Here is a 23,827-nt window from a genome sequence, read left to right on the forward strand (position 1 = left end):
TTAAACTCGTGATTTTGACTTTCTGATATATTTGCCTTTAAAAAACATTTTTCATTTTCGTGTTTTGACCTTTTTAAACTAATAAATTTACTTTTCTCAGATTGTGAGCCTTTAAACTTTTCTTTTTAACTTTTAAAATGTCAAAATCATTTATCATCAGTGCTAAGTTTTTATTTCACATTTAATAACTGGTGAAATGAGGTTGATAGTTTTTGGTTAAAAAGGTGACCCTGTTAGGCCCTCGGGTTAGACCTGAATCCAGAATCCGGACCCTGCAGTGATTGAGTTTGACACCCCTGTTTAAAAAAAAAAAAAAAAAAAAAAAAACTGAAATATCACATTGACATAAGCATTCAGAACCTCCCATTTCTCTGGATCTTTGCTGAGATGTTTTTATAACTTGATTTGAGTCCACCCGTTGTAAAATGAGTTGATTGGACATGATTTGGAAAGGCTCACCTCTGTATAGAAGGCCTCACAGCTGACAGTGCTAGCAGAGCAAAAACCAAGATGAGGTCAAAGGAACTGCAGAGCTCAGAGACAGGATTGTAGACAGGCACAGATCTGGTGAGAGCTACAAAAACATTTCTGCTGCACTGAAGGTTAATAAGTTTGGCACAACCAGGACTCTTCTATGAGTGTGTTTTTTTCCCATGTTATCGGAGATACAGAGTAAAATTCTACTTTAGGTAGGTACTTCAGATTTAGGCAGCAGCTTGTTTGCTGCTGAAACAATGTGACAGCTTGGCGAGGAAATGATAAAACCATCAATGGAAAACTGGAGGGAAACTTGTGCTTCAACAGAACTTTGCACTCCTTCAGGTTACGGCTTCAGGTTAAGTTCAGTTCTTTGCAAAGAAAAGGGTCGTTACTAGAAAAGATGGCGATCAGCTTCACGCTCGCCTCAGCTCCCTTCTTTCGCACCATGTCGATCACGTCTCGAGCTTTGTCTGCTCGTGGTTTGGTTCTGGCCACCTCGCCCTCAGCGTCGTTCAGAACTTTGCACCGCAGAAGTTCATCCAGCAGCTTGTTGAGAACCGCATCAGATGCTCTGTCGATGAAGTGAGACAGAGCGCGATGTAGCTTCTCCTCTGCTGACGCACTGCTCCTCATCATCGGCTGACTTTCATCTGGAGAAGTATCTGCTGATGAAGCTGGAAAAGACATAAAACTCAATAATCAATGGGCCTCATTCAACAATATCTTCTGAGTATTTTTTTAGATTTGTTCTTAATAAATGTTCTATGAGAAACCTTCATCAGATTCATGACACTTAAACAGGCGAAGGTACTCCAAAGCATGTGCATGTTTCTACTTATTAGCTGAGTGAAATGCCCCTTTTATGCCCATATAAGGGCATGAGACTACAAGGCACACAGGAGTGAGAGGAGAAGAAGTAAGATTTCCATATTAATCCGTTAAAAACATTTGCACACTGGACTCTAAATTAGAAAAATATTTTAATCACAAGTAGATGTAGCACTGCTCCAAATGACACAAAAAAGGAGGTTTGCTGATCATTTGAGGACCATTAGGAAAATTTAAATATTCACAACAAACACATTAAAATGTAAGTGCATGAAAATGCAAAGCAAATGCTGATTGACCCAAAGCAGTGATTGGCCATATGTCTGATTTAACCGAATGTCACTGGAGTAACATCCTTTTTAGTTATAAACAGCTTCTGTGTATTTTGTTCACATGGGCATGTGTCAGACTGTGTGCTGCAAAAAGGTCTGGCTGCAGGCCTCAGCTCTCAGACCACTCCCTCTTACAGACCACTACTGTGAGATGCCTTCTCTGTCAGGACAGATATACACACTAAAACTTTCAAAATAAAATTTGATGAAACTTCTGGTGTTAGGGTGATGGTTAAGATAAGAGTTTGTTTACCTAAAAGTTAAAAGTAATGTAGCTGCAGCTAAAACTAAAGAAGCTATATTAGCTACATAAAAGCTACAAAGGTAATGTACTTGAAAACTGTACACCTTTGACAGGTTTGTAATTCTAATAAAATCAAGTTTTATTTACGTAAAATAGCTACGTAGCTAAGGTAGCAAAAATTAAAGAAGCTTTGTTGGTGACTTAACATGCTGTGTTTGCTAAAGCTAACTTGTAGCTGCTTTGCTAAAGTTAAAGTAGCTACATTGGCTTATATATTAAGGTTAACTGTGTAGCTAGTGTAGCTACATTAGCTTAAGCTAAAACCAACAAAGCTAAAGTGAGCTACTGATCACGTAACTACTAAAATGGGTCTACATGTAATTTAAACCTGGATTAGAACTCTGACTTTTACTTCTGGTTTATTTTGGAAATGCTGTTTAATCTGTAATATCGGCAATGTAGTTATTTCATAAATGTAACCACCAACATTTTTTTATTAGTGAAGTCGAACTGACAAAGAAAAGTCACTTAGATAAAAATATGTAATGAAAAATAAGTGACTGCATAAATATTCCAGCCCATTTAAAGTGACTGACCTAATTCAACAGAGGTCCAGCCTTTTGGTGCTAGTAGTCTCACTATTAGTGAAATGTAGATTAACCTGAGTGCAGTGAATGCGTCTCAAGTGATTGTTCTATAAAGATAACTGTGTCTGGAAGGTCCAGTCAGTGGTTAATTGATATTCCTGGCCACCATTACACCATGAAGACAAAAGAACACTCAAAGCAAATCAGAGAAAAGGTTACTGAAAAGTATAAGTCAGGGGATTGATGCAATAACATTTTGAAGGCTCTGAACATCCCCCAAAGTTCAGTTAAATCCATCATCAACAAATGAAGGAATATGGCACATGTGTAAATCTGCCTAGATCAGACCGTCCTCACAAACTGAATGAGCAGACAGGAAGGAGACTCGTGAGAGAGGCCACCAAGACACCTATGACTACTCTGAAGGAGTTCCAAGCTTCAGCAGCATAGATGGGAGAGACTCTGCAGACAACAACTGTTGGGCAGGTTCTTCTCCAGTCAGAGCTTTATGGGAGAGTGGCAAAGAGAAAGACACTGTTGAAGAAATCTCGTTTAATCTCAATTAGAATTTGGCAGACACCAAACACTGCACATCACCAAAAACACACCACCCCCACTGTGAAGCACAGTGGTGGCAGCATCATGCTGTGGGGATGCTTCTCAGCAGCTGGACCTGGAAAGCTTGTAATGGTAGAGGGTAACATGAATGCAGAAAAATACAGGAAAATCTGTGAGGACAGTTTTATTCAGTCTGCAAGAGAACTACGGCGTGGGAGAAGATGTATTTTCTGGCAACACAATGACCCAAAGCATACAGTGAAAGCTACACAGAAATGGTTTAAAGACAACAAGGAGAATGTTCTGAAGTGGCAAAGTCAAAGCCCAGACCTCAATCCAACACAGAATTTGTGGCAGGACTTGAAAAGGGCTGTTATGCCTGATCCCTGTGTAACCTGACAGAGCTTGAGCAGTTTTGCAAAGAAGAATGGAGTAAAATTGCAGAGTCCAGATGTTTGAGCCCGATTGAGACCTAAACACACAGACTCAGTGCTGTGATTGCAGCCAAAGGTGACTCAACTAAATACTGACTTGAAGAGGGTGAATAATTAGGCATTCCCTTATTTTACATAAGGCATTTTATTTAACTGACATTACTTCGTAGAAATCTTTTTTCACTTTGACATTAAGAGTTTTTTTTCTTGTCAAAAAAGCCACCTTATATTGACCATGATTGATTATTAAAATCAACAAAAGGATAAAACTTGCAAGGGGGTGAATACATTCTATAGGCACTTTTATTGTTATGTTTCTATATGCTGTTTTCTGATGAACAATTTATTGTGCTATTATTGTTTATCTTATTCATATCTTTTAACATAGTGCCTCAAGCCTGTAAGGCACTTTGGTCAACTGAGGTTGTTTAAAATATGCAATTTAGATAAACACTGACTTGACTTTACCTGGCAGATGGAGGCCATACATCCACGCTGGGGTCTTGTTGGGATCTTGCACCATCAGGGTCACTTTTTCAGTGCTCGTCGTCAAAGTGATCTCAAACGATGCGTGGAAGTTAGGTCCATAGTTTTCAAAAAACAGCGCACACTGGAATAACATGCAAACGTCATTATCGCTGATTGGTGTTCAGGATTGTATTATCTAAGTGAAGGAGTGGTACTCTGGTACTCACAGGAGGCTGAATGGTGAAGCCCTCAGGGTTACTGTGCAGGCTGTAGTGTTGGCTGACATGGAGGTGACAGTAGGATGGGGCCTGGATGTACATGGAGTTTTCATACTGTGCTTTTACCTTCAAAAACATCAGAACATTAGCCGGACAAATTAACACTGCGAGTTAAAGAGATTAAAGTTAAATAGATGTTCGATAGTGGGCCCTGAGAGCTTAACTACTGTTCTGCAGAGTAAATGTACAAACTCCATTATGGTTAAAAAAAAAAAACAAAAAAAAAAAAAAAAACAGTTCTTATTGACACAGCTTTTACCCCTAAGGAGATTCTAAAAAAAAGACTGCAGCTAATATACCAGGGCAACTTAAATATGGATTTTACAGTAGATTTCTATGGTTAAGCAGGCTTGCACATGGACTACAAAAATTATCTGGTGCCTGCACTAAATGGAGGATTCATCCAAGAGTTGTGGCGTCTGGAATCTGACATACACTATCTTGCCAAAAGTATTCACTCACCTGCCTTGACTCACATATGACCTTAAGTGACATCCCATTCTTAATCCATAGGGTTTAACATGACATCGGTCTACCCTTTGTAGCTATAACAGCTTCAGCTCTTCTGGGAAGGCTTTCCACAATGTTTAGGACTGTGTTTATGGGAATTTCTCTTTCTTTCTTTTTCTTCCAGAAGTGCATTTGTGAGGTCACACACTGATGTTGGACGAGAAGGCCTGGCTCTCAGTCTCCGCTCTAATTCATCCCAAAGGTGTTCTATCAGGTTGAGGCCAGGACTCTGTGCAGGCCAGTCAGGTTCATCCACACCAAACTCTCTCATCCATGTCTTTATGGACCTTGCTTTGTGCACTGGTGCACAGTCATGTTGGAACAGGAAGGGGCCATCTCCAAACTGTTCCCACAAAGTTGGGAGCATGGAATTGTCCAAAATCTCTTGGTATGCTGAAGCCTTCAGAGTTCCTTTCACTGGAACTAAGGGGCCAAGTCCAGCTCCTGAAAAGCAACCCCACACCATAATCCCCCCTCCACCAAACTTTACACTTGGCACAATGCAGTCAGACAAGTATCGTTGTCCTGGCAACCGCCAAACCCAGACTCATTCATCAGATTGCCAGATGGAGAAGCGAGATTGGTAACTCCAGAGAACGCGTCTCCACTGCTCTAGAGTCCAGTGGTGGCGTGCTTCACACCACTTCATCCGACACATTGCATTGCACTTGTTGATGTATGGCTTGGATGCAGCTGCTCGGCCATGGAAACCCATTCCATGAAGCTCTCTACACACTGTTCTTGAGCTAATCTGAAGGCCACATGAAGTTTGGAGGTCTATAGCCATTGACTCTGCAGAAAGTTGGCGACCTCTGCGCACTATGCGCCTCAGCACCCGCTGACCCCGCTCTGTCATTTTACATGGCCTACCACTTGGTGGCTGAGTTGCTGTCATTCCCAATCGCTTCCACATTGTTATAATACCACTGACAGTTGACTGTGGAATATTTAGGAGTGAGGAAATTTCACCACTGGACTTGTTGCACAGGTGGCATCCTATCACAGTACCATGCTGGAATTCACTGAGCTCCTGAGAGAGACCCATTCTTTCACAAATGTTTGTAGAAGCAGTCTGCATGCCTAGGTGCTTGATTTTATACACCTGTGGCCATGGAAGTGATTGGATCACCTGATTTCAATTATTTGGATGGGTGAGAGAATTCTTTTGGCACTATAGTGTATACCAGCATTCACTGCAGCTAGCTCTAACAAGTAGGTGATTCTGTAGTGGCTGAGTCATGCAACTTTTTCTTGTTTCAGCTCAACTGAAGAGTTGCCAATACAAATGTTAAAATCTTTTTCACGAAGAGCCATGTGTAAAGCGTTTTACCTCCTGCAGTGGGACGTTGCTTGGTAGCAGAATCACGCTCAGGATGACGTGCATTCTTTTGTATGCTTTTCGAGAGAACAGCAGGACTTGGCCGCACACTGGTTGGGTCATGAATTCCTTAAACCTCTTGATGACATCCAGTATGATGCCAAAGGCAGAGAGGTGAGGGGTTTTCACCACCACGTGAGTTTCAGTAATCTCCAGCGGCTGAATGATGCTCATACCCTCATCAGTGATGTGGACGACAGAGAGACTCTCCGAGACCAGACCTGCAGATATTCAGAAAACCAGTTCCTCACGGTCACACTCTCAACAGTTTCATGTTGTTTCTATGTAACAGAATGTTTTCTGTGTTGTCAGTAGGGATGGGACATGGATTTTGAGTATCCGAAGTCATTAATCTATGAAAAATAGAAAGTTATACCCAACTTTTATGACTATCTATTTTTCCATTTCTTTCATCTTGGGATGTTCCTAGGCGGATAATTTCAGATTTGCTTTAAAGCAAAATATAATAGCAATGTCTATGATAGCGCTGACTGCCATATGGTGGCCGTAGCACTTCTAAATGCTGTTTGCTGGATCCAACTGAATGAAATTCATAACTTTCTTGACATGAGCATCCCTAGCAGTGGTCTTACCAGGTTCAGGTTCACAGTGAGGAAGGTGCAGCTGACAGATCAGGTCTTGAGGACACTTGATGCTGAACAGTGGTCCTCCAGGCACCTTTCCAGCTGGCTCAAGGAGCGCATTGTTCCAGATCAGGGTCTTGTATTTGACCTCCCCCTCATGGGTCACATTGAACATCAGCCCCGTCAGAGAACACTCAAACACACCTGAACAGGGGAACTTGAATCTGCAAAACAAAGAAGAATTACTGCAGTTTACAACATGTGAGAAAGGGTCCTTGGTGTGAGGGGGGTTCTGAGGCCTCCCCATCACTGATCCAAATAGACTATCAGTGTGATGTGAATCCATAACCTCAAGCAGAAGTGGTAACCCATAAAAAGGAACTGCCTTTAGAGCTCAGGTGCAGGTACAGGTGCAGGGAGTGGGAGACTGGTCAGGGTTGAGGGAGAAGTGAATAGAACTAAGGTTCACCTTCTAACAAGACAATTACAATACCAGTCATCTGTGGCAGGGTTGCAGTTGAAGCAGGCTTTTGTTTCATGAGATTTCTTACCTGTAGGAAATGCCGAGTCTCTCTGTTACCACTTCAGGTGTGAAGCTTGACTTGGCCTGCAAACCAGAAAAAGCTCAATCAGTTTTTTTTCTGTAGGTGAGGCAGCATGTGAAGACTGCTCACTCACGCTCTGTCACAGTAAACTCTGTTTAGTCATACGGTGGTAAAATAGAAAATAGCACCTTCATATGCAGAGGTGGCTGGCCTTTGAAGTGGGAGGCCTGGGTTCACCTTCTCTCTCTCCAGTTTCCAACTCTTTACTGTCCTACCTCAAAAAGGCATGTACGCCCCAAAATAAATAAATGAAACAGACACTCGGATTGACAAATGAATAAAAAAAACAAGCACAAATGGAACTATTAGAAACTGCCACTGTGTGTATCATTAAGAGCTAAATAAAGTCAAACGTCTATTTCTTTTACTTGATATGACAGCTGCTTCTGGGATATTTTAAAGAGGGGGTATTATGCCTTTTTTTCAAGGCCATCTCTCTGATACCCACGTAGTAGCTTCACGTAGTTTACAGCTCAAAAAAACTCCTCATGTTTCTCACACTGGCGTCCTGAAAAACCCTTATTTTAAACGATGCTGTCTCTTTAAGACCCCCCCCCCCGGACCTGCTTTCCTCCAATTGGCTGATTTTCGGGAGGCTGGCGGGGGGCAGGACTCAATGTTTTGTGCCCACCCCCTCCAATGTGGCTATGTTTAGATACTTGTGAACTTTCAATGAACCGGTCCAACTGAGTAAAATATGGTGAATTTTGATATACGTCCATACGTGTTAGACCCAGAGTCTGATGCTGATAGTTTGGAGAGAGAGGGGGAAGGAAACCAGCAGCAGAGAAGGATAGAGCAGGACATATCTGTTTGGTAAGTGTTTAAATACTGTGCTACTAAATGGCTAAATGGCCTTGTAGGGGCGGTCTGTTCCGCTTTGTCAGCAGCACGGACGAACCAGTCAGTAGATCCTATTGTGATGACCTCATCAGTTCACTCCATCGAAATCTCGTCTACAGTCTGATTCCAAGATTACTGCCACAAACGTTTATCTTGCGGTTTGAAAATTTGCATATGTGAAGTATGGACATCCAACATTGTGACTTTATATTTATGTTTTAAAAATCAGACAAGTATAATACCCACTCTTTAAGAAGTCAAACCTTTATTTACCTTTACAGTACACTGGAAGCGCTTGAGTGTACTTATGAGCACTTATATGTTATTGGCAATTTCCCTTTCGCTGTCACTTGTGTTTTTACACTGGCTGTAAGAGTGGGGGTGTAGTTAACACCATATCATAGTACTAAGCATATACTCCATGCCAGGGGTCATCAATTACGTTTTTACAAGGGCCAGGCTTTTTCTTGATGGATGCTTTGGGGTCGGACTCTCAAATGAACTTAAATTAAAAGACATTTTGGCCTGATTAACATAATTTGAATACTTTACTTTAAATATATGCCATTTATAGCCTCTAAAATTAAGATCAGTCCCTTTACAGTAGCCAACCACTACTGATTGAGATATTATAGCTGTTATGATCTCCATCACTGAGTATGATACTGATATGTAATGCCCTGATTGTAGAAAAACATGCAAGAAAAGGTCTTTAGACTGGATTCTCAGGTAGGAAAATGCTTGTGTTTGAAAGAAATCCATTGTTTAAATCAAGAATGAACTCAAAATATGTGTATCATGCATATTTGCTAATAATCAGTGACTGGTGGATTTCTGTAAAATGTATGAAAGCATCAAATAACCAATCTGGATTTTTTTTTTTTTATCAATCTCAATTGTTTTGGGGTCTTTTTTCATAGCTGTAGGGAATTTATAAAGATTCCTTATATGCATCAACCTTTTTTTTTGTTTTGTCCTCTGCATATTTCTGAATTTGTCAATGTTCTGGGGGCCAGATGGGAAGAAATGAGGGGCCTGATGTGGCCCTCGGGTCAGCAGTTGATGACCACTCCCCTGATTGAGCCACACAGATGTAGGTTCACGTTTCAGGACACATACCTTGCTTCAGTGGGGAGGTAAGTTTCTGATTTGAGCTTTTACATTTTAGAGGATGCGTCGGCTGTGGCAGTGCTGTTTCCAGCGTGGAAAGTGTAGTTTATTTACTTGCATTGCACATAAACTGTAGAAATAATTGGACAAAGCCTGTGACGTCAGCCGTCTGCTTACAATAGGAGCACTCAAACTGCTTTTGTAGTCAATCCCTGACAAGCTCCATATTGAAATCGCCGTCTCAACCAAACTTTGGATCAACCTAATGGCCCGCCCACTAAGCTGGACTTCCTGTCAGCTACCTAGCTAGCATTCTAGTTGACAGAAATGTAGCATCTGCCTGTGAAGCTATCTGTCAATCAGATGAGATGCACCAATCAGTCTGCAGTGAGGTTTTTCCTAAATATAATTGGAACGATTGTGGTACAAAGAAATTCACCCCCATACAGTGAGAAATTTCTGTTCAACATGTGTTCAGACAGGACTTCTGGTGTTCCTGTAGCCAGCCTCAAGTGGACACTCGCTGTATTGCATTTTTTTTTTTTCACTTCTGCATTGGTTTCATTTTTCAGGACTGGAGGTTGCTGCTTGGCATTACAGTGTTGGTTTACTGAAAAAAAAAAACTACATGAAAAATGGCTGCCAAGTATGGTCAATACACGGTGCTTGTGTCCATTTTCCACAAAAAAAGAAAAAACAAACATATGCAGGTACATATTCATATATAAAAATGTCTATTTTATGGTGGTTCCTACTTCCGCGTACTTTTCCCTGTCCCATCCCAATCCCGTCTTTGAATAGTGGAATGATAACCATCCCATGAGAATCCTGTGACCCCTGGGAACTGCAGAAAAATGTTAGCCTCCAGTTGGCAGTTGCTTGATCTGGCAGATTCAAGGATAAATTTATCCACACATGTGGGTGTATCTGGAGTCTGGAGATGGTATGGGGCTTTCCTTTTTCAAAAAGTTTCTAGGTCGATTTAGGTGAACAGCTTGTTTTGAGGGGCAAAAAATCAGATAAAAGTGTTAAAGTCTGGCTTTTCAATGAACGTCCCCAACTTTCCCTTCCCAGCTTATCATCTTTATGTGGACAGAAAGGTAGCTGCACATGAGAGTCGCAACACAAGAAAACACTGCACAGAGCAAGACAACTTTTTGAGGGTTATTGCACCTGAATATTAGCAGAGCAGTATGCTTTGTGACTCAGAACTGGAGATGGAGTAAATTGTGCACAGTTTTTGGTGCCTTGGAGGCCACAATCCTTTCCCCTCCTCTATGGGGACAGCCCTAGACTGGCTTTTATACAGTTTTTTTTTTTTTTTTTTTTTTTCCACTTCCTGCAGTCTGGTGTAAGGCTGAGCTCTGTGGGGTGGACTATGAGTGGGAGAGAGTGTAGGGCTGGTTTTAAGAGCGGTATAAAAACAGTAATACTTACATTACTTATCGCTGGCATCCCTGTGCTAGAAATGGTCAAAGAGCATCCACCAAGAACAGCGAACGCTGGATAGAGAGGCTCCATGAAAGTGGCGTTGAATGTATGAAGATGAGTCTTCTTGTCTCCAGACAGTGAATAAAAAGACAGAGTCCCAGCAGGCCAGTCCAGGAAAAGTCCAAGTCTCTTCCTTTTTCTGGCCAGGAAAGATTTTACATCAATGAGTGGGACAGGAATGAACCACTGTTGTTGCCCGTGAAAGAAAGAATAACCATCCCAACTCATCAAAGCACATGACCAGGCCTTTTCACTTGATAAAATATCTGGATTCATGTGTCCTTTTCTCTCTATGCTCTTATATGCCACACCGACGCTGATGACTCCCTCCCACTCCACCTCCCAGTAGCAGCGTCCAGTCAGACCCTCCTCACACAGCGCCTGAGTTATTTTGTCAAACCTGTCTGGGTGATCAGGGTACGGCTGCTTCTCTTTAGTAAAGTCAACTTTCTTTTTGCAGTCAGATAGGAGGAGGTTTTCATGCACCGTGTTGGAGTCGAGAGTTAGATTACAGGCATCTGTCAGAGAAACAGAGAGGAGTGGAATATATTAACAGAACAGTCCAAAGGACACAGTCAGTAACACCGTGATTTCCTTACACTTGTTCAGAAGCTGCAGGTTGACCCAGAGCTCTTCATCGTGGTTGAGGCTGAGACACAAGGGCAAAGGGAGGGCAATTATTATAAAGGCCTGCAAATGATTAATGCTCTCAGTTAAGGTAAGTTGCTGAATTAGAACATCCAGTCAGGATGATTCACCTTTTATAACTAAATGTGTGAACTTCCTGTTTTTGGATTTCCACAAAAAATTTAGTCCACATTTTCAATTTAAAGTAATTCTCATCAGTGTGTTGATGTGTGACTCAAATGAAGTTAAAGAGATGGATTTTATAATCAGCAATTTTAGACTTATTACATCCCAAATTCAAAAAAAGTTGGGGCAGTGTTTAAATGAAGATTAAAAACAATTCAATGATTTCCATGAACCATATTTAAATTAAAACAGAATGCAAACAACATATCAGATGTTAACACTGAGACATTTTACAATTTCATGAAAAATACTGGCTCATTTTTTACTTTAGGGATGGGACAACAAAAGGCTTGAAAGTAAGTGGTATTGGTGAATAACAGCTGGAGGGGAATTTTGCGACTAATTATGTTAATTGGCAGCAGGTCAGTAACAGGACTGGATATGAAAGGAGAAGTAAAGATGGGCAGAGGTTTACCAATCTTCAAAAAATAATCAAAATATTGTGGAGTTATTTTATTAAAATGTTCCTCAATGTAAAGTTGTGTAGGTATTGAATATTCCACTATCAGTACAGTCAATAATATCAGCAAAAGATTCCTGGAGAAAGGCTCTGCCCTTTCCCAAATGCTGTTTATGAGGGGTTTTGGAAATCATGGATGCCATGTCCTGAGGTCTAAAGCGGAAAGGGACCATCCGTCTTGTTATCCTGGCACAGTTCAAAAGCCTGCATCTCTGGTGGTATGGGGTTACATTAGTGTCTATTGCAGGGGTCATCAAGTGCATTTGCACAAGGGCCAGATCTAATGTTGACAGAGTCTCTGGGGGCCGGACTCCCAAAAAAAGAAAAACTAAAACAATATTTTGTTCTGATTATCATTTTATTTTCTTAGTATTTTTATTTTCTTTCAAAACGCAGGACATTTTTAGGCATTACCAGTGAGATCTACCCTTATCTATAATGCCCTAGACATCAAGGAGACGGGCATGCCCACAGAATTGGCTGGGCTTTGGAAAATCCCAGAGAAGTCATTCTGAAACTATCTGAATATTTATTGCTTTTGGGGTGGATTAACAGCTGCAGACATTTAAAGCCAAAAGATGACCACAACATTTTCTTTTCCTGCGTTTCTGAATTTAAAGATCTTCTGGGGGCCAGACAGGAAGCTTTGGGGGGCCTGATTTGGCCCCCAGGCCACCAGTTGATGATCAGTGGTCTATGGCATGGGCAGCTAAGGTACTATCAAAGCTGAAAGGTAGTAGAGGTTTTAGAGCAACATATGCACCAATCCAGACAATGGCTCTTTCAGGGAAGGTGTTGCATATTTCAGCAAGACATTGCTAAACCACATACTACATCCATAACAACAGCATGGCTTCACAGTTAGAGAGTCCAGGTGCTGAACTGGCCTGCCTGCAGTCAAGATCTCTAAGCAATATAAAACATTTGGCGTATCATAAAATAAAACTCTGGCAAAGAAAGCCCAGGCCTGGAGCAGCTTCATTCCTGCAAGAGACAAAAATGTCTCTCCCAAAACAACAACTGGTCTCCTCACTTCTGAGATGTTTACAGTTGTTAAAAGAGGAAGAGAAGCATGGTCCTGTCCCTACTTTTTTGAGATGTTTTGCTGCCATCAGATTCAAAATAAGCTACTATTTTTCATGAAATGGTAAAATGCCTTGGTTTCAACATCTGATATTTTTATTATTTTCTGTCATGAATTATCGAGATTTGACAATCATGCATTCTGTTTTTTATTTACATTTTACACAGTGCCCCAACTTTTTAGGAATTGGGTTGTATTTTAATGAGAGTTACAGTTGTTGAGTGTACACCAGTGTGGTCTGAACCATGACTGAGAGATAGGAGACAGCTTTAAAGAGCTAACTTGGTCAATACAGTGTTATATCCTCTTGTACCTTACAAATGTGCAGATGCGCATGTACAAAATAGCTCAGTGAAGTCAAGTGATACATGCCTAATGCTAAGGTTTTTTCACTTTTCAGGACTTCACCTTTAATCCACCCTTAGATACTTTACAGTTGCCAGTAATTAAAAAAAATATCCTTTATTTAATGTTACATCTCTTCAGTGTACTAACTTGAGTTTTTGCAGTCGACATTCTGGGTCCTCCAGTCTCTCAGAGAGCAGCCTCACCCCTGCCTCTCCTGGGTGGTTGTAGCTGAGGTCCAGCTCTCTCAGGTGGGAGGGGTTGGACTTCAAAGCCGAGGCCAGAGAGGCACAGCCTTCCTCTGTGATCCCACAACATGACAGCCTGTGGAGAAAACAGAACAGTCATTAAAACAACTACATCCTGTTTGGTTCCCTGTGAATGGAAGTGTATAAAAACCGGAACAACCAACTGTATTATAAGACACTTGTACCTCAGTATCTCCAGCCTACATTTCAAACTCCCCAGCCCTGTAGAGAGCAGCTGCACTCCTAAATCCTGCAGGTCGTTCCTGCTGAGGTCGAGTTCTCGCAGCTGGGAGTTTGAGCTGAGAACTGAGGCAAACACTTGGCAGCATTTATTTGTCAGGTGACAACCAGGCATGCTACATTCAAGGAAAAAAAATACAATTTTGAACATTTACAGAGACAAGAAAGCAGTAGGTAATGAGGTCTTTATTCACCTGAACTCCCTCAGTTTACAGACAGGACCGATCAGGCCAGCAGGAATGGAAGTCAGCAGGGTTAACTCATCGATAAAATCTTCATATTTTTTCTTTTCTTCCACTTCTTTGAAGTAGTGTCCACTATGATCCTGTTTATAACTGTATATGCAGTCAGTCAGGTCCAAGGCTCTCAGTGATGTTTGCTTTGATTGAAGGGTGGAGGCTAGGATGTGACAGTGTCTAAAATCTAGAGTGAACCCAGACAATCTGTACAAAAAAAAAAAAAAAAAAAAAAAAATTGCATGTCAATTAGATATTTAGTCTAAGTGCACTAAAGTTCAAATTTGTTGGGATAAGTAAAATTTACTACTATTAACCCTGAGAGCCAGTTTCTGTCATTTTTGGTGTGCCTGTATTTTTTTATGCTAAAACACCTGTAGAACCTCTCAGCACAATTAACTTAAAGACATCTATGACTTCAGGTACACTTGGACTATCAGAATATGAGTGCTGCAAAGATGTCAGATGGACGTAACAAAGTTTATATGATCAGAAAGACCAACCAGATCAACAATGAACACTTTTCAAATCTTTATTTTGTTCCTTTAGGCCCTGTCTATCAGGAGAATCAATAACTTTCTAACAAACAAACATCAGAAACTATCACTGTCATTTATCTCCATTGACCAATTCACATTTTTCACTCATGTGATATCCCAGTGCGTAACAAGATTAATAATCCAATTTTAGAAGCCCAAAATTGATTTTGATTATTTTGGCCATAGAGGACTATTTTTTCTTAATTCCATTTTGCAGATATCAAACTTTTCATTTTTATCTTTGGCTGGCCCTGACTGGTCAAAGGAAATTTGAGCAGCCTGATTGGCCTTCAGGCTTACAGGAAGTAATTGTCATTTACTTTACAGTGTCAAGAGCACCAACCAGAGGTGTCAAAAGTATTCACATTCATTACTCAGGTAGAAGTATAGATACTAGAGTTTAAAAAGACTTCTGTAGAAGTTTAAGTATCAACTCAACCTTTTTTACTCAAGTAAAAGTGTAAAAGTACTGGTTTCAAAACTACTTAGAGTATAAAAGTAAAAGTAATGTAAGGGGGGAAAAATGCCATTAAGGACAAAAGCCTAGGCTGTGCTACAGGGGCCTATAGTGCACTACCCCACCCCCCCAAAAAACATTTTTCCAAAGCCCATAGTGATTATAATGTTGTATTAAAATGTTAATGTTGGAAAATTTGGGATGCACCTGTTTCAGCCGTATTCATGCCAGTTGAAAATAAACGCATTTTAGTACAATGCAAACATTCAAGAACCATATATGTGTACCACTGAGCATTAATGTGTTTCATGGAGTGGAGGATATGATGACTAGTTGCCTATAAGTACTGGTCTTCCTGGCTACCAACCTCCTCACTGGTGCTTTGTTGGGACATTTCTCTCGAGTTCTCTTGAGTCTCTGCCACAGACATCTTCGTACTAGGCTACATATGTCTGCTATTTCCTTGCTGGAGTGTGACGTGATTTGTGTCATGCGCAGGTGCGATGGATCACGTACAAACCAATAGGGTGTCAGAATGGTATTATGTTTATTCTTCTCATCCAACCACAATCAAATACACTCTATCCAGATGGCGCAATTTATCTGGATAGTTTTGGGGGGGGTTTGAATGATGACGAGTGAAAACAAGCAGAAATGAAATAGGAGTAACGAGGCTATTTTTAAATGTAAGGAGTAGAAAGTACAGATAATTGCATGAAAATGTAAGTAGTAGAAGTAAAAAGTCAGCTGAAAAACAATTACTCCAGTAAAGTATAGATACCAAAAATTTCTACTTAAGTAAGGTAACAAAAGTATTTGTACTTCATTACTTGACACCTCTGGCACCAACACCTGCACTCGTCTAACCTCTGTGCCCCTCGGCTGTGAAACAGTCCAGCCTCATTGCCATCCTCTCTCTCTCTCTCTCTCCACATGCGCCCGGATCCTGGCCGAGAGAGCAGAGCGGGGTGTAGAGTGAGCATGTATCCTGATAGACAACAACCCGTTGTCGTCTGATTGCTCCAAATAGTAGGAATGGGAGAAAAAAATCGATACGGCATAGTATCGCAATATTTTGTCTGGTGATTTATCGTATCGTTTTTTCATGTTAATTGCTTATATGAACTGAAGTTTGAAATAAACTTAATTTTTGGACATTTGTTTTTCCAGTGAGGTCATCTGAAGTGACGGTCATAGAGCAGCAGAAAATTAGTACAAAAAACATGGCAGCGCCAGGGGAAGGAGACTCTGCACCCAGAGACCAGCATGTTTTTCCCAACCAAACTCAGCTCAGTGTGTGTGCATGTTTTGTTCTTCTCTCCCGTTGATGTCAACACCTGCTGTTATTGGATGGTATGTTACTACACTGAAGTTATGATATTAGAAAGATGTTTAAGACAGAAAAACTTTAAGAAAAAGAAGCTTAAAGAAAAAACAAGCGTTGAAGAGCATATTTTTATTATCTATTGTAATGTGATTTGAGGTCCAGCCTTCTAATCTTGTGTTTTAAGTTTGATTTCAGTTTTCCTTTAAAACTAAAATCCCTGGCTGTGTTCGAAATCACTTTCTATTCACTATATAGGGAATATGCCATTTTGTAGTGGTGTCCGAATTCTGAGTGAGCATTGTTATTCACTATAAAGTACACTTATTGTATCTTACAATGCATTTTGAAAAGTAGTGAACAATCGATGCTCACTAGCCCAGCAATATTTACCATCATGCATAGCGGCTGCTGCTCTCAAACATGACGGACATCTGCGAGGAGCACAGGAACACATATAAAAACTTTATTTCATACTTTTTTGTTTGTTGGTTTTAACCAAATCCGTAAGAAAATGTTGAGGATTTAAAACGGAGTAACTCTGAGGATTACAAGACATGATAAATGATCTTTATGCAAAAATAAGTTACATAACTCACAAAAATGTACACTGTTTTGCCACTAAAGACAAGCTTTTTATCTATTAGTATTTTTATTTCACGTTTAGTGTCAGTTTTCAGTGATATTCTCCTGCTAATTTCGATCCTCAGCCTTTGTCATCAAAATCTATGAGCCGTTGTTGCAAAACATTTTAACTGTAAGACAGCGATGGAGTCATTTCCCGCGGCCGGAGTGATGTCCGAAATCATTTTTGTGTTTTGCAGTTGAGTCCACTATATAGTCCACTATATGCTGCTCACTATAGAGTGGATAGGGAGTAGGGAATGAGTGAGCCCCTGTGTCTGGTTTATTTCTTTAAATTATTTTTGCATTTACCTAGTCAGTTTATGAATGGCAGTTTACATTGTTATTACCTTTGAATATATTTTAATGCAATACATTTTAATAAACTGCACAAAATAAAGTTACTCACTACTTGTTTATTAACAAGGTACTTTTTACTCTTACTCAAGCACTTTCACTTCTACTTGAGTAATTATTGTTAAGTAACAATTATTTTACTTGAGAACTGTAACTGTGTAACACAGTGGTGTCCACGCATATCGTATAGGGGCCCAGTTTTGCCCCTTTCCTGATGGTCAAACTAAGTTTTTAGCAACAACAATAAACTCATTCATATAGGCTTTGGGATTCATTACTTTAAATGAATAAGTACTACATGCTTTAAATTGCTTGCTGCACAGCTTATCAGGATAGTGACTAAAGGTTAATGAAGGTCAGATCAGATATCAACTAGTAATAATGATTTAAAAAATGCCTGTCAGCCTTTATCCACTACAACACAGAGGCTCTACGCTCAGATGTCTGCTGATGCTGCTGCACCAATCAGATTTCCAGTCCTACCATCCGTGTTAGTTCCTACTTTTTAACCCGACCCTGAGGTTGAACTCCTTGTTCTGGGCAGAAACCCTTTAAAGGCACATTGAGCTGATACACTGATCCCCCCCAAACTATGTTGCAGTAATCACAGCATATTTTGATGCTGTCAGTTAAAAAATCTCAGAGAGTAACGACAAAGCTCTGAACAGTTAGTAATATATTAGTGATGTTGTATTAAAGGATAGAAATATGGGAGTGATTCTTAAAGCTTACCTCAGTATCTCCAGTTTGCAGTCAGGTTTCTCCAGAACCTCCAGGAGAGCGTGCTGAAGAGGAATGTTGGAGTTAGAAAAGCACACCAGGTGAAGTTCTCCTAAGCACGAATCTGATGACAGAAGGACGGAAAGTAGAATCTGTAGGCACTCAGATTCCAGTTGATCACGCTTGAGTCTGTAGAATCAGAAAAAGCATCAGGTCATGAGGTGGAAGGAGGTTTTCCAAAGGTGCATGAACCTCCATTTTCAAAAATACCGACTTACACATGAGTTAGGCCTTGAGGATCACCAAACTCACCGCATTTTGTGCTAAGGAAAGTCCAAAAAGGACGTAACTGTCAACAACTGTCAGCGTTCTTGCACCCATTGAACATCTTGCAACCACTTTCAATGCACATAGCAAGAGCTTAAACATATTAAAATCTTACATTTTTATACTCAGTTTTATTCATTTTTTTGTTTTTAATATTTGAGCTAATCAGAGTCAAATTCCTTGTTGCATAAAAAGACTCGGCCAATAAATATGATTTTGATTCTTGTCAACAAGAAAGTTAGTGGCTGTTTCAGAATGAGTGCATGGCAGCTGCATAAGGACTGCACATGGCTTGATTATCATTCTGGCATTCTGTTATCAGCTTTCAGACTGCCTGCATGAGCACTGCATCTCACGCACCAAGGATTTAAAGAAGGGAAATTAGCGGTAGTTAGTGTGCTAGTTTAGTTTCTCGATACTGAAATACTTTGAAATTATATTAGTTCAGTACTCGATGCCAAATGGATCAGAAGCAGGATGTTCACAAGGGAGAGTCACATTTTGAAAAGATATTTTATTAACAACCTAAAGTGTGGAAAAAACCCCATTATAACAAAGTTTTCGTTATTTGATTTGTATTTATAACTCCTTTATCTATGATCAATAATTGGGTACTTATTTATTCTGATACAGTGTGCTTAAACTAAACTAGGAGACTCACTGAGTTTACAGAGTTCATTTTTAAAGATATTGTAATCCCTAATTTCCCGTATTTACAGGTTAGTAGCTAATCTGCGCTTAGATTTTATTTGAGCCAAATGTGATTTTTTTTAATAAAGGATTTATAGGATAAGGTTTGATACATCAAATATAATATATTTTAGGCCTTTCCTGCACAATGCTTGAATTATTTTGTAAATGAAATAGATTTTATAAATCTATGAGCAGGCCTTTAACATTAAAACCTTGCTCCAGTGACCAAATCAGGTGATTTTTGTATTTATCAGGGCTTTATGTTAGCTCTGGGTACTTACAGGTTCATAGAGGGAGTGTGACATTTTATCTTTTGAACAGACTGAACAGACTTCTGGGATACCAGAAGCTCAAAACAAGAGTAAATAGCAACAGCAAAATAAGTTGTTTGGCATTGGCAGAGAAGATTTGGTACATTTTTCATGGACGCAACCCACATACTCAGCTCTGCTGCTCATCCCACAAATGCATGTTCCTTACAAATGTGGCATCATTTAAAAGGGTAATAAACAGGCTTTCCAACAGTATCAAATGTATTGCCAAGAAGCATTGTTAAAACAAAGAAATAATGTACCAAACACAAATTGCCTTACTTTTTGTTTTAAGTTTTGTTACCTGAACCAGAGCCATATTTGACCAACGAGGGAACGCCGGGAAATTCTGGTATAGTACCATTTAAAATAAAAAGGATTGAAAAATACAGAAAATTTAATGATACTGTACAACACCAGTGGTAGGTGAATCAATACTTTCTAACTTTTCAAAGGTTTTATATTACATCAGTGCTTTAAATTTGCTCTTTTAATAAAGAAATGTGGGCCGGTTTTTAAAAATAATAAAACTGCCGCTTTAGCTACATCTGAGCTACTTGCTCTACCAGCAGCCTTACCAGCTAACAGGGTAACTAAACCCATCAGTATCTACCACAAACTCATGCTGAGGCCATTGAGGAGAAGAGCAAAAACATCTTTCCTTGTTTCTCACTGGCAAATCCATCTTGCAAAGCTCCCGTCTGAACCGTTTGGGCCCAGTTAGAAAGTGCCAGGACCAATCAGCGATGAGGGGCAGTACTTTCAGGTGCGGCGGAGTCGTGACGTAAGCAAGCAGCAATGAGAGGCCGGTGCCGTTACGGCAGAAGACGTTTGTGTGGATGGGCTCAAGGCAAGTCCGTTCTCAGACCTGGCACAGTCGTTTCAGACTGGAGCTTTGCAAGATGGATCTGCCTGCCTGATGACATGCAATCTGCCTCATCCATTAGCTTTGCAAGTTTAACAACTTTCCTTGTGGATGTTGTAAAAGCCTGGTTTGGTGTTTTTGTAGTGACTCTTAACATGTTTGTACAGAACGCTGTTATGAGGAATTTTTCCCTGCTCATTTCGTTTATATAATAAATCCTGTCACTTTTAGGTAGATTTACTGAGGAAGAGCATGTGAAAAAAAGACAGGGCTGTGACAGCAGAGGGATGCTGTCAACATGAAGCACACCTAGTGTGAAAGCTGTGACGGCCCAAGTTGGAGGTGACACACAACCAACATGCACCTTGTGTGAAGCAGCCATAACACAACCTTTTGTCACTGTGCAGATTTCTTAAAGAATTCTTAGGATACTTACACAGCTCTCTTACACTTTGCCATTACCCCGAGGAGTTTCTCAATTCCATAGATTGGTGTATCACATTTTGAGAGATCCAGCTCCTCAACCAGCTCCCCAGATATCTGCAGCATGGTGGACAGCACAGCACAGTCAATGGGTGAGAGTCTTGCTCCTGCATCCAGATACCTCCTGATGTCATCCTGAAACCTCTCCTCTTTGAGCTCAAACTTGCAGAGGAGCAGATTCATGCACCTTTCTTGTGGGAGGTTTCCTGCATGAAAATTTTGCAGGTACTTCTTCACCTCTTCAACAGTCTCTGAGCTGCTCTTTGTCTGTGGTAGTAAATCTTGCAGCATCTTCTGATTGGACTCCAATGAGAATCCTAGGAAGAAGCACAGGAACAGGTCCAACTGACCCTTCTCACTCTTCAAGGCTTTGTCCACAACTCTCTTCTGCAACTCGAGCAATCCCAGCTCTGTAGGATCTACCTGTAGGAAAGACTTAAGGGGGCTGACATCCTTCGTCACACAGCAGTGGAACACAAAAAGTGCAGCAAGAAACTCCTGGAAGCTTAAATGCACAAAGCTGAACATCTTTGTCTCGTACAGGCCGCGTTCTTGCTTCAGGATTTCTGAGCAAAATCCACAAAACTCAGAGGCTTTGTCAAGGTCAATGCCACACTCTTGGAGGTCCTCTTCATAGAATATGATGTTTCCTTTCTGCAGCTGCTCAAACGCCAGCTTGGACAGATTTAAAATCATGGCTGCATCCTTTGTCAACTTCTTCTTTTGAGCCTTCTGTCCATACTTCTGTGCTGTTCTTTGGGTTTGAATGATCAAATAATAAATGTACAACTCTGTCATTGTTGTGATCCTTCGACTCCTCTGATCACTCCATCCTGTCTTGAAGACTTCAGCTATAATCCAACAGAAGATTGGGATGTGACCCATGAAGTAGAAGCTGATCATCCCTCGGAGATGGTCTAGGACTTCCTTGGCTTGACCAGCAGAGTTGAATCTCTTCTTGAAGTATTCCTCCTTGTGTTGCTCAGTAAACCCTTGGACTTCTGTCATTTGATCAATGTACTTAGAGGGAATCTGACCAGCAGCTGCAGGACGAGCAGTAATCCAGAGCAGAGCATCGGGCAGGAGGTTTCCTTTTAAGAGATTTGTCAGCAGCACATTCACCGTTGCATGCTGGTCAGGGTTAGTTATTGTCATGGCTCCTTCAAAGTCCAGGGAAAATCTACTTTCATCTAAGCCATCCAAAATGCACAGCACTTGCTTTTGAGGGAGTTTCTGTGCATCTTTAAGTGGCCTCAGCTCAGGGTAGAAGTGAAGAAGAAGTTCCAGCAGTGTGTATTCACCCTCTTTGAGCATGTTCAGCTCTCTAAAGGGAAGTACGAAGATGAAGTCAATGTGCTGGTTGGATTTCCCCTGTGCCCAATGTAGGGAGAAGTTTTGGACCACAACAGTCTTTCCAATGCCAGCTATGCCTTTAGTCATCACCCTCTGGATGGATTTATGAGTCGGAGGTTGTTGTTGGAAGAAATTTCTTCCTTGTTTGAAGATATTCAGGCTGTCGATCTCTTTGTACTGAGAAGCTTGTGCTCCCTCATTTGGGACTTTGAACTGATCCAGAATCTCATGTGATCGGCAACCATAATCCTCATTTTGTTGTGTGATGAAGAGTCTCGTAAAGATATCTTCCAGTTGTGACTGAGTGGCTGAGGTGCCCTCATAAATGCACGTAAACTTTTCCCTCAGATGTGCTTTTAGGTTCTTTTTCACACTCCCGATGGTTGGATTGTTTTCCATGGCTGCTGCTCTGAAACCACCTGCTCCCTGTCTTTGTGGTAAGTCTCTGTTAATGATGTCCACCAGATCTGGATCAGGCCTGTTAAAATAATAAAATCAAAAATGAGGAAGTAATTAAATAAACAGCATCAAACACACAAATGACTGCACTGGAGTGAGGTTGGGTGGTCATGCAGCATTCCAGGGTATTTCAAAAAAAGCAGCAGCCTTCCTTTAAAATAATCCTAAAAATCCTGCTGTATCATGTGTGTATGTGTACACTGTAAGCCCAAATGAGTTGAATTTACTTAAAAAAATCTGAGGAAACTGGTTCCCCTAAAAAAAATGCAAGTAATGTATATTGAAAACTTGAGTGAATTTAACTTAAGTTTTTAAGTACAACAAACTAAATGCCAACTTGATTTAACTTTAAATCTCTTGCAAAGTCAATTGCTTTGCATAATTATTAAACTTAATATTTTAAGTCCATTGCACTAAATTACAAGTTGATTTAATTGAAAACTAGAAAAGCACTCTAGACTAAACTACAAATATTTAGTTTATTTTTAATGTAATTTTCCATGTCCATGTTGACACTGATCAGCCTGCTGTTAATAAAAGTGACAGCGGGATATTTGCTCCATGTGGATTTGAATGAAAGGTATCTGTTTTGTTATTTCTTTGTAGATTGAAAATATTCAAGTATGAATTATGTATTGCCATTCAGCTAAATTACTGCTAAATTATTTTTGCTCCATACCATCCGAATTAGTTCTGGGATTGTGTGAGAAGAGAGTACTGGCACATTTTGTTCCACTTAAAGCACTAGATCACTGATCATCAACTGGCGGCCCAGGGGCCACATCACGGCCCCCAAAGCTTCCTGTCTGGCCCCCAGAAGATCTTTAAATTCAGAAAAGCAGGAAAAAAAAATGTTGTGGTCATCTTTTGGCTTTAAATGTCTGCAGCTGTTAATCCACCCCAAAAGCAATAAATATTCAGATAGTTTCAGAATGACTTCACATTTGATCTGTTTTCATAGAAATTCAATTGTCAGAAATTATTAGTAGATATTAAAACAAAAGTTTTAAAACTGGCAAAAATGGCCAGATAAGGTGGTGAAGAGGGGTTAGAGAGTGGCGAAAATGGGCGATAAGCATCTAACAGGGTTGTGGAGTGGCACAAAGGTACAAAAACTTGCAGGAAAAGTGGTGAAATGAGGTTAAAATGTGGCAAAACA

The 23,827-nt window shown here is 40.4% G+C and overlaps 1 protein-coding gene across 2 annotated transcripts in view; it reads right to left on the reverse strand.

Moving 5' to 3' along the window:
- Positions 1 to 592: 592 nt before the first annotated feature.
- LOC121508894 (NACHT, LRR and PYD domains-containing protein 12-like) overlaps positions 593 to 23,827 on the reverse strand; it is a 28,337-nt gene continuing 5,102 nt past the window's right edge. Inside the window, exons 3-15 of one of the 2 annotated variants that reach the window (XM_041786024.1) lie at positions 20,810 to 22,687; positions 18,190 to 18,366; positions 14,115 to 14,363; positions 13,866 to 14,036; positions 13,583 to 13,756; positions 11,330 to 11,379; positions 10,677 to 11,248; positions 7,233 to 7,288; positions 6,691 to 6,905; positions 6,050 to 6,318; positions 4,159 to 4,275; positions 3,932 to 4,073; positions 593 to 1,154 (exon numbers count right to left, since the gene is read on the reverse strand). In XM_041786024.1, coding sequence (XP_041641958.1) covers positions 832 to 1,154; positions 3,932 to 4,073; positions 4,159 to 4,275; positions 6,050 to 6,318; positions 6,691 to 6,905; positions 7,233 to 7,288; positions 10,677 to 11,248; positions 11,330 to 11,379; positions 13,583 to 13,756; positions 13,866 to 14,036; positions 14,115 to 14,363; positions 18,190 to 18,366; positions 20,810 to 22,687 — 4,393 coding nt within the window. In that variant the 3' untranslated portion in view covers positions 593 to 831. The remainder of the gene's footprint in view (positions 1,155 to 3,931; positions 4,074 to 4,158; positions 4,276 to 6,049; positions 6,319 to 6,690; positions 6,906 to 7,232; positions 7,289 to 10,676; positions 11,249 to 11,329; positions 11,380 to 13,582; positions 13,757 to 13,865; positions 14,037 to 14,114; positions 14,364 to 18,189; positions 18,367 to 20,809; positions 22,688 to 23,827) is intronic. The other variant, XM_041786025.1, reaches the window with a different exon arrangement.

The sequence above is a fragment of the Cheilinus undulatus genome, linkage group 4, assembly GCF_018320785.1.
Source record: "Cheilinus undulatus linkage group 4, ASM1832078v1, whole genome shotgun sequence".
NCBI classification, from domain to species: Eukaryota; Metazoa; Chordata; class Actinopteri; order Labriformes; family Labridae; genus Cheilinus; species Cheilinus undulatus.